Source organism: Ciconia boyciana, chromosome 10 (assembly GCF_034638445.1).
Source record: "Ciconia boyciana chromosome 10, ASM3463844v1, whole genome shotgun sequence".
Taxonomy (NCBI): domain Eukaryota; kingdom Metazoa; phylum Chordata; class Aves; order Ciconiiformes; family Ciconiidae; genus Ciconia; species Ciconia boyciana.
Window position 1 is genome coordinate 37,035,756 of NC_132943.1, and position 10,534 is coordinate 37,046,289.

Genomic DNA, 10,534 nt, shown 5'->3' on the forward strand with positions numbered 1-10,534 from the left:
TTTCATTTTTAAAGACCTTCATGCTAGGTTCTTATAAATGACTTTAACTTTCTCATTATGCTGAATTTTTATTTCTTAAAGAAACATATCATTGTAGATAGCTGGCCCAATCCTCTCTAGTAATGTATTTTTATAAATAGTTCACCAAGTTTAGATTTGTACTGCATTTTCTGTGCTATCTATATCTGAATTTTATCAGAAACCTCTAATTATCTCAAACCTGAAAAAAATCCATAGGCATGTGAAATAAAGCAGAATCTTTAATTTTATTTTACAGGGTCTACTGGTGGCTACAATTTTCTGCTTCTTCAATGGAGAGGTAGAGTAACAACTTTTAATGTATTTATAATACTTTTTTTAATACATTTTTGTTTTGTTTCAGCAATTAAGGAGATGGTAATTTTGAAATAATTTTTAAAAAATTTTCTCAATCTGAATTTTTCAAGTAAAAAAATATTTAAAAAAAAAAAAAAAATCTGGCCGCCAAGAGCAGAGCTTGGCAAAGACTGTGCCATCATTCACGGCATCATTAAGTACTTCAGGACTGACTCTTGTACTGAGCAATATACATGTCTCTTGATTATATGAGGAATTTATGACGTTTGTCGCTTTGATATAAAGTTTCAATAAATATCATATAAAAGCAAAAGGTAATTCAATATCCAGAAGGTATATTTGTCTATGTTAGAAGCTGTATAGCATCTGTTATCCCAGAGAGTCACTGTATTGGTCTTTGTGCAGCAGGAATAGAGCATATTGCGTACGTGTTGCGGTACTGTTATGTTATGACAGCTCTTTGGGAAAATTTTAGGCTGAAGTCTGGAAAACTGTTTTCTAGCACAGCTGAAAAATATCATTCAATCAGAACTTAATAGCTCATTGTGCTTGGGTTGGAAATTTGTGTTGAATAAGACATGCACTTTTAAGAAACCATCATCAGTCAATTCCAAGAACAAACTTCTTTCTTCTTACGTTAGAGGATTGTGCCGTATTTCAGTAATATATGGTAGTGATCCTGTTGAAGCTAACAAGCTTTGCTGTTATCTTGAATAGATCGAGGTCCTGTAACTCTGGCGTGCACACAGTGACTTTCATCTAGAAACTCTGGCCCCTGAGCTGTAGAGAGTACACTTACAGGGCCTTACAGGGTCAGAGCTCAAAGGCAAAAATACATATATACAAAATTGTTAATATGGCTCTTGCTTGCAAAAAACCCCAACAACCCCAAAACAAATGAACAAAAATACCCCACCAAAAAACTAACTGGTACTTTTCCAACACTTTTGGCAGAGGAACAATTGCAATCCTACACTTCTTCCTACACATCTGTTTGCTCGTTTGTTCTACATTTAGCACAGTTGCAGTATATGGCTGTAAGCAGATGTGTGGGAGTATCCAGATGTTTTCATGTGACTGAACCCTTAGTTTCTTTTATCAGATGTTGTAAAATTGTATAAGTGCTTATATAATGTTATTGGACACTAATATTTACTTATAGGTAAATATTTGGCTAATACTAGAATTGATTCATGCAGATCACCCTTCCTCCTCTTCCCAAGTCCGAAGCTGAATTGCAATGAAACTACCAGGGGGTTTCAAGGTTTATTTCTGCCCCCCTGAAATGTATCAATCATTTTTTTGCCAAGGAGGCAGAAAAGATGGAGATAGGCTTTCTCACAGTTTAGCGGGCATGGGGCACTGATCTGATTTTGACATAAAGTAGATCCAGGTTCAAGTCCCTGCTTATATATTTGATTCAAAGCAGAACACATCATTAAGTGTTCTGGATCTGATTTGATCACTTGCCCACATTCAGCAGTGATATTTCACACACTCTTTCCCTTCTAAATTTTATAGTTCAGAATGCCTTCTAAAAATAGATATTTGGAAAAAGTCAAACAGAGAATTTGTTCTGCTCCAGTGCAAAATGGGGGGGGGAACCCTTGCAATCTCTGCAGTTTCGATGAAACAACATTGTCCACTGCTCAATTCTGTCTTTTAATCCTTGTGGATCTTCTGAGGTTACTTCATTACTTAAACAAGCCAAAAGCCTAATTTTAAAATATGATATAATCAGTAAGAATTGTATCTGTTAATTTTACGTTGTTACAAACTCATATTTTTTACACACTCTCTTCTGCTGTGTAAGAAAAGCAAACCTGAGTCATCCCACTAATTCAGTGTCCTAAATTCACCATGGGCTGATCAGTGGTAAAAGATGAGTTCTTCTGCAACTCCTACAAATGGTAACAGATTCATCACTTCTTGAACATCTGCCGGCAGGATAATGTTAAAAGGATTTAGCCATTTTAACATTTATTAATTTAGGCATTTCATTTTCAGACCCTATGCCTTGACTTTGTCAGTTATACAGTTTTTGTCAGTTTGTCAGTCTTTGTCAGTCTTTGTCAGTTTGTCAACATACGTGTCTGTATTTGCTCTCTATAGAGTGGAAATTTATGCTTCTTAAACCAGTTTTGGGTTCAGTGCTTCAATGACCACTATTCACTTTTTTTTTATTACACTGTGTTCAAGAAGGGACTTATTGCTTTGTAAACAACTATATCAGTAAGGAAATCCATGGGGAGAATGACAGTGTAGTTAGGAAAAAATGTCTGCCCAGAAAAAAAAGTGTTTCCTTTGTCTACTAAGAGATTCTGCTTCTGGCATGTGAGCCTGCAGGCCCACGTGTATTCTGTTGCCGTTAGAGTCTCTTGCTGTCATAACAATGCCTGAACAAAGCCTGCAACTGCAGCTTAGCTATTGCATACAAGATGCTGCTTTATCATCACCTGTCAGAGCAACACCTCATCAGAGACTGTACGAAACGAGAGGCATCAGAGAGCGGTGTTAATGCTTGTCTGCAGCAAGTCTGTGGTTTAAAGGAGAATACTGATACTGGAATCGACACTCTGAGTGACAGTGGGGCAAAGATTTTTCCAGTGGGGTATTAGCAATCAAAAATGCTAAAAGCACTAATTTCTTTCTGTCTAAATCTTAGCATTTCCCAACTGCTACTGTACCTTTTAATGTTGTCTATACCAAATATCAGGAGCCAAACCCTGTTCAAGTGGTGGCTTGCAGGCCACCTCTGGCCAAAAAGTGAATAAAAGTGGTCTGCTAGCAGAGAGCTCTAGTGAAATGAAACTAAGAAATGTAAGAAGAATAGGTGGTACGTCCTGCTGACTGTAGCCAAGGAAGACCTCCAAACTTCTTGAGCAGCACAGCCAGGGATGGTCTGTCAAATCCAGTTCTAACACGCACTGCAACTGTTTGTCACCGAACCTCCTACAGACAAGGCCATATGTGCAAACCCTTCATCTTGATCTTCTGTGGCAGCAGGGCTTCCCTAAGACACCCCCATTCTGCTTATGTCCCAGCATCCACGGAGTAAGATACCTCGTCATGTTTTCCAGTTTGAGGTGGCCTTTGGGGTGAGCCAGGCTGCAGTCAGAGGAGAAGCTTGTCCCAGATCTCTGATAAATCAGTAGAAAGATTCCTATTGAGCTGTTGATACTAATGACCTACATGATCCATGTAAGGTTTGTGGGGTTTGGGTTTTTTTTCTTTCCCTCCACTGGTCTATAGAAATGTTGCAGTAGAGATTCTAGGCTCAGGATTATAGAATCCGTTTATTAACAGACAAGGTTGTGTTGTGGGTTTTTTCTTCTCCTGGGTGGCTACTGAGCTGTTTAATTTGTGCTATGTTGAACATCAAGCTACTAGTATGTTAAAGGGCTAATTGCAAGGACCCCTTCATGAAAACTCATCAAAAAGAGCCATTACTAACCAATAAGGTGAGAAAGCAAGAATCGTTCAGCTGGAACTGGAATCTCTATTAATGACTGAGAAATACAATTATATTTATTATATTACTTTCTTTCATTAAATGCATTGCTTAACATCCTTTCTTATAACAAAGTAACAAAGTGCTACCCCTCCTGAGCTGAATTTACAGCTCTGTGCAACTGCTCAAAGCTGAGGAAAGAGTGATGAAAGTTCTGCTTTCACTTCATGGGTAGACACATGTATTGTTAAACAGAGTATAATTAGTGATGAAAATTAGTTGTCTCCTTGATTTTTTCCCTCCTTCTTCTATAAACGATTGGTTGGACAGTTTAGAGAAGACTGAAAGACAGTAATAATAAATGAAAGGACGTAAGACCCCACAAGAACAGACCTATAGTAGGACAGAGGTGAAATACTGATTCAGCAGTAACAGAGAGGCTTTGGGAAGAATGCCAGAAATACATGGCTTAGTTAGAAATGCACCGAGGGAGCGTGATGGGCACTGGGGCGGGCAGAGAGGAAACGGTGTCTGCCCATACAGGAAGCACTATTTATAGCAATCTGTCACTGGCCAGAGAGCAAGGCTGTTTTCTCCCGAGAAGTAGCCCAAAGGCACTTGTCTTGCAGGGGTACCGATGGCTCTCTTGAGCTATGGGGACTGATATCCTTTAGGACTGCTTTACAAATATTATTAACAACTGAAAATAAGATGAACAAACAAGTGTTACTGAAGCAACCAGGAGGAAGCGTGGGAGAGGACCTGAGTGTAAGGCCTTTTTGCAACTTGGCAATTCTAGTTTATTTCCCAGCTCTGCCCATAGATTTTTTTTTGACCTTGGTTAAGTCACTTAGTTGCAGTTGCTGTCATTTTCCCATCTCAAGCCCACCTTGTCTAAAGTGAAGATTGCTCAATATGTAATTTTTTGTGTGTGTGACTATAATAAAACACTAATCTTATTGAGGTAATTGACTATGGAAAGGAGAACAAATGGAACATAGCTTAGCGATATGCACAGATTGATTGATATGATTTAAAAATAAATTCTAAGCTTCCTCCTTGGAAAAGATGGGATTTTGAATATGCCTCTTCTCTTGGCTTTATGAGGGATTGCAGGAAATGGATTCAACCCATGTGAAGATTTAAGGCTATATATTGCTATTCAATGCAAAATAACTAATGAAAAACTTCCTGTGATGAAACAAAAACTCTCCATTTAGACTTGGAAGAAATACAGATTTTGATACGAACAGAGATAAGATCAGATACTCAGAAGTATTAAGACACTTGATTTCTCTTCAGTGTTTGTAGATTTATGTTTAGATGTTTTGAGTGGATTGGAATGGGTTTATGAACAGTAAAAGAGGATCTCCTTTGCCCTAAAATACTAATTTCTTATGTTACTCAGTTGATCCTTCTTCCCTTACCCTTTTACATTTTCTTTGTAAGGATTTTGAGAAATACAAAGTTCTCCTTTAAACAGAGGATTCTGATACCAGACTGCAGGAAGTCTAAAAATTACATCCCTTCCCTTCTATTTATTTTTATTCTTCATAATTAAAGCCAGAGTAAAATTAGACAAAAGAAGCCATTGTGTTAGGGAAACGTAAAGCAAACACAAAAGAAACCCTGAAGACATAAGGAAAATCCTAAAAATATTTACCCACAATATCAACATTTAACTGGGGGAATCACTCTTTAGTTCTTTTGTATGTAGCAAAGTGAAGAGAAGGTCATGCTTGTGAATGAGGCCTGTGCTGCGGGGTGCACTGCTGGCTAAATGTGAGGGTCAGAGTCCCCCCAGCACTTCTTGAAAGGCAGTGCCTTGCCAGTCAGCGCAGGAATACTTTGTGCGCAAAGTTTGGCTGAAGAGGAAATTAAATACTCACGATCTGTGGGCAGGTTTTTTAACATAAAAAAAGAAAACCCTCTTGAAAAAAGCAACAACCAGAGGTGTTACCATTCTTAGCATTCCTCACTTGGCGTCTTCACTGAAAGACTAATGCCCTGTGAATTTCAGCAATGTGACACTGCATCAATCCAAGATGCACAGGTGTTGAACCATATTGGAGGAGAGGAAGGCTCTGATAAACATAACATCCTTTCGGGGGAGACACGTAAACCCACTGGGGCCTTCAGCTATTTTATCAGCTTTATTTTTAACCCTGGTAGAAATGCGGAGTTTAGGAAATTGTCCTTCTATTCATTTGATTAAGGTATGCTCAGAAATTCAGAAAGGCTTTCTTGTGCCAGACTCATAGCAAATGTAAATCGTGGGTTCTTGGGAGTATAAGAATTTACAGCTGTCGAGGATGTGGCCTTTTGAATATAAGAGTGAATAGAAATGACCTTTTTCACCTGTAAATCTGATCTGTCCACACTGGCCTTCAGTCCACAGAGGAGAAAGCAGAAAATTGTGTTGCTGCTGCTCCTCCTGTAATCTTTGCTTTTCCTGAGAAACTAGTCCACTACAATCGTAAAATGTAATTATTTCACACCACATTTGCCGAAGAATAATGCCCACTTAAATTGTAAATCTTTCAGAACATCTCATGTGACAGATCACATGTAGGGTACCCCCATTTTCCAGGATTACTGAGCCGTACTACCTAATTTGTTTAGACACGTTTATTATGGCACTCGCGCATCAAAGAATGAAGTCCAGTGATATCTTTCCAAGTGTTTTATGTGCATTTCTTTTTTGTTCCTGGCATAGGTCCAAGCTGTTTTGAGAAGACACTGGAATCAGTACAAAATCCAATTTGAGCACAGCTTCAGCCACTCGGATGCTATGCGCACCGCTTCCTACACCGTATCGTCAATTAGCGATGTTCAAGGCTACAGCTACAATCATGACTGCACCAGTGAACATTTAAATGGGAAGGGCTACCATGACATGGAGAGTGTTGTTTTAAAAACTGAAAAGCTGTATGGTTGACTGCTAAAGGCTCGGCATATGCCAGTGTGCTTACCCTCGTGAACTCCACGTTTGATTTAATGACTTCATGGCCAGAAGATTTTACCTAACTTGGGATATCTTATTCTCCTGAATGATGCAAACTAAATCAACACGTTTTTCATATGTATGTATATATATGCATATATACATATGTTTGTGTTTCTGTGTATCTATATAGTATGGACATCTGTACATATATATATATATGTATGTGCATTTATATAAGGATACAAACTTTGCCTCTTCAGTTTCTACTGTGTAGACAAAGTTGGCAACTTTTTGTACAAAGGGAATCAATGAAGGATTTCTTATTTTCTTGGAAGTTTGTATAAGACTATGTTGTGTTGAAGCCACATTTGCCTATAGAATCTTCGAGTGTAAATACCATACTGTATTGTCTTAATTCAACCTCAAACAGAGCAAAGGAAAATGGTTAAAGTAGGTGCAATAATAACAGTAGATTGTCCAGGTTAATTTTGTGTCCAGCATTTGACTGTCAAAAAAGCCCAACAGGTAGTCGGAGATAACACACTCAAAGATACTGATGGTTCGGTTTGGTTTGGCCAGTTTGTTTTTTCCACTATTTCAAATCAAGCATAGCGACACGAGGGCAAGTCTGAGACAGTACTATTTTACAGCAAGCTTTGAGCAATTTTATTTAAATTATTTTTACATATACAAGAGTGTCTCCTTCTCCTCAAGTTTATGGAAGTTTCTTATTGGCTTTAACTCAGACAAGGTCAATGAGGCCTTACTGCTGGAAAGAAAAGTAGTAGCCTGAATAACTGTAAATCCTTCCAGACACTAATACATAACTGAAGCTGATGGAACTTCACTGTGTCCTTAAGGAATTTACTCAACTGGGAAAAGATCATGTGCAGAATTTGTTGTAGTCATGTTGTTTTGTTTTATTTTTAAGTATTTCTCTGGCCACGTGCTTGATAATTTATTCCTTTATTCTTGGGGCGAAGTTTTGATTAATTTTGTGGCTGCTTTTTGTCTGAGAAAAGCATGCAAGACTGAACGCAGTGCAAATGAGCTACTACCTTTAAAGCCAGTGTATGAGATTCAGACAAATCAAGCAAACTAATGTTAGTAATTGTAATTATTTGGAAAATCCAATATAAAGTTTGTTTTATAAAGGTTCAAAACATTACGGATTGAGAATTTTGATACTATTTTGGAGTGCTTGATTCTGAATCTCTATCTCGGTTACTTAGCTTGGAACAGTACTTTTAAAGTTGTTTCTTTGGTTCTATTGGTGAATAAAGGCCTCACGGAAAATGAGGAGGTTGTCAGGAAGGTCTTGAGAAAATGTGTCTTTATAGCAATCTATGTTTTTGTAAATCTTTATGCTTTAAAGAAAGAGTAGTTTTCTTAAGTGAAATGACAAAAATCCTCAAGGATGAGGGCATGATATGAGGTGAGCTTAGAAAAGTCTTACTAAAAATCACAAAAGTAGAAACAGGTTTTACTGGTTTATTTTGCAGATAAGTCTACTTCAACTGAGGAAAAAACAAAGCGAAGTAGAAGAAGAGAAGATGCTGGAATTGATAGCCTGTTATGCTAACTAATGTATATCTGGTGCATGTAAACCAGTCAAAAAATGAAGGACACTTCTTTCTGAGACCACTTCAGTTTTAAATACTTAATTTTGTATATGAACAACTTGATTTTAACATTTAAACATTTTTGTCAGTAGCCTTTCTGTAAGCTTCATTAGCATCTAGTTAACTTGCTGTCACAGTCTTTATTGGTTTGTGACTTCATAAGGCTTTAAATGCTTTGTATTTAGAAGGAAAACACTAGGAGGACGTGGTAAGTTCACACCACTTGCACCTTTCCGTAGTTTTTTACAGTTCTTATGTCTGGAGTTTGAATTTAGGAAGTGTTTTATTAATGATTTAGTTGCATAATATAGAATCCCAGCTAGGGTGCACAAATCAAGATTTCTGTTCTTCTGCAAGGCTGTCGGGTTGATTGATGGGAATGATTTGAAAATCGGTTGGATTCTGTGCTTTAGAATAGTGTGAAATCTGGCCATCAGATGTCACAGTCTCTTAAATTGTAAGAATGCAGTAACGGTATCTGCTACAACATGATTAGAGGTTACTTACAACTCTCTGCTTGCTGATCTATGTAGTGTTACTTAAAATCTGAAATGTTCTGAAATGTTCTGAACATCTGCAATGTTCTGAAAACAGTAGTGGTGCAGAAAATCCCTGCTCTGGTATAGCAGCTTTACACTTGGGGGACCAGATCATCAACTGGTATAAATCTGTCTGGAGTTCCATTTTCAGAATCAATGGGCACCAGCTGAAAATCAAAGCCCAGGCAGATATCTGTCCATTTAAAAGTGCTTTGAAGTCCTTTGTGGCATATTATCGGACAATTATTTCAATGGTACCTGGTGGGTTGTTGTAATTAAAACATATGTGACAGTTTAGAGTGTGATACAATATTAGATTTTGAATTAAGCTTCCTTCTCAGCTAGGAAGTTCAAATTTTTAATAGCCTATAAATTTTTATCATGTAATGCAAAGTACTAGTTGCTAATTGCTCCCTGTCCTGTTAGAGAGCCTTATAATGGTAATTTAGGAGGCAAAATTGTTTTTCCACAGAAATCATCCTACTTCCAGGTGAGCACTCACAGCATGCTTCTAGGCACATGTCTGTCTTCACTTTGGAAAAGAAACACACATCCAGCTGGATGTGCAAGAAAATGTTTGTGGCCGTGGAGGGTTACATGGCGTAGGAGAGCTACATTTCCCCCCCTCCTCATGAGGTTAACTAACCTATTTCCTATTTTGCATTAGAAAATAGAAATTCCCTATTTTGTCTTCCTACCTCACCTTCTTCAGTTCCTACACAACCAAGAGAAGGGTCTGCTTCTTAAAATGTTTTTCTGTCACACAATAAATTAAAATCAAATCCTTACACTGATTTCTCCTGGCTTATTTTCTGCTTTACAGGATGTTGTAGTCCTTATCTGTATTCTCTGGGATGGAAGTAAACTCTGTTTTAGTGGAGCTGTGAGATTCCTTTGAACATGCAAACAGTTATCTGTTGTTATTTGCTCTTTATTTTTTTATTATTTAGTGAGGATTTATTGTACCAATCTACAGGGGCTACAGAAATACTTGTCTTATATTTGGTATCTGTAATACCAGCATGTTAGTATCCTATGAGAGGGAATGTATATTTTTAACGCCTCTGTCTTCAGTTAATAAAATGCTCCATTGGAGGGTCCCCTCGTTTGTTTGTTTGTTTAATGTTAGCATTTATGCTATGTATTTTTTCATCGTGATGATCTACTAGAGTATTTGGCTGTAGAAATGCTGCAACATGTACTCCTTTTCACGTCATGAAACATTTGGGCTGGAAACCAGGCAACATTCAAGTATTGTACTATGTAAATAAGATTAATAGAAGCTATAGCATTGTATTTATTGCTTATGCTAAGAATTAAATGGAAAAAATGTGAAGTTATTTTTGGTTGTGCTTTATTTTCACTTTGTTCCTATGAATCATCATGCATTTTAATTGCTGACAGAAGTACTGTGTTTGTGATCAATAAAATACCACTACATTTATTCAGATCTCTTGTGCTGTAATACGGCAATAACAAAGCTCATCTAAACTAGGCTTTCACAGATGTCTTAACTCTGTGTTAATTAAATATTAACCCAAGGAGAAAGTCATTACATAGAGTTTCTAACAATTATTCAGTTTTTAAGTGTTTGTTTATTTAATACTTACTTATGTTAAGAAGCCAAATTTTCTGTTCC

At 37.3% G+C, this 10,534-nt stretch overlaps 1 protein-coding gene across 2 annotated transcripts in view; it reads left to right on the plus strand.

The window, feature by feature from the left end:
* CALCRL (calcitonin receptor like receptor) overlaps positions 1 to 10,318 on the plus strand; it is a 69,660-nt gene extending 59,342 nt beyond the window's left edge. Inside the window, exons 12-14 of one of the 2 annotated variants that reach the window (XR_012044417.1) lie at positions 278 to 319; positions 6,504 to 6,870; positions 8,237 to 10,318. Coding sequence is in view for 1 of the 2 variants with exons in the window: in XM_072874981.1 (XP_072731082.1) it covers positions 278 to 319; positions 6,504 to 6,725 (264 nt within the window). In the remaining variant the exon portion in view is untranslated. Of the gene's footprint in view, positions 1 to 277; positions 320 to 6,503 lie in introns of both variants that reach the window. The other variant, XM_072874981.1, reaches the window with a different exon arrangement.
* Positions 10,319 to 10,534: the final 216 nt, after the last annotated feature.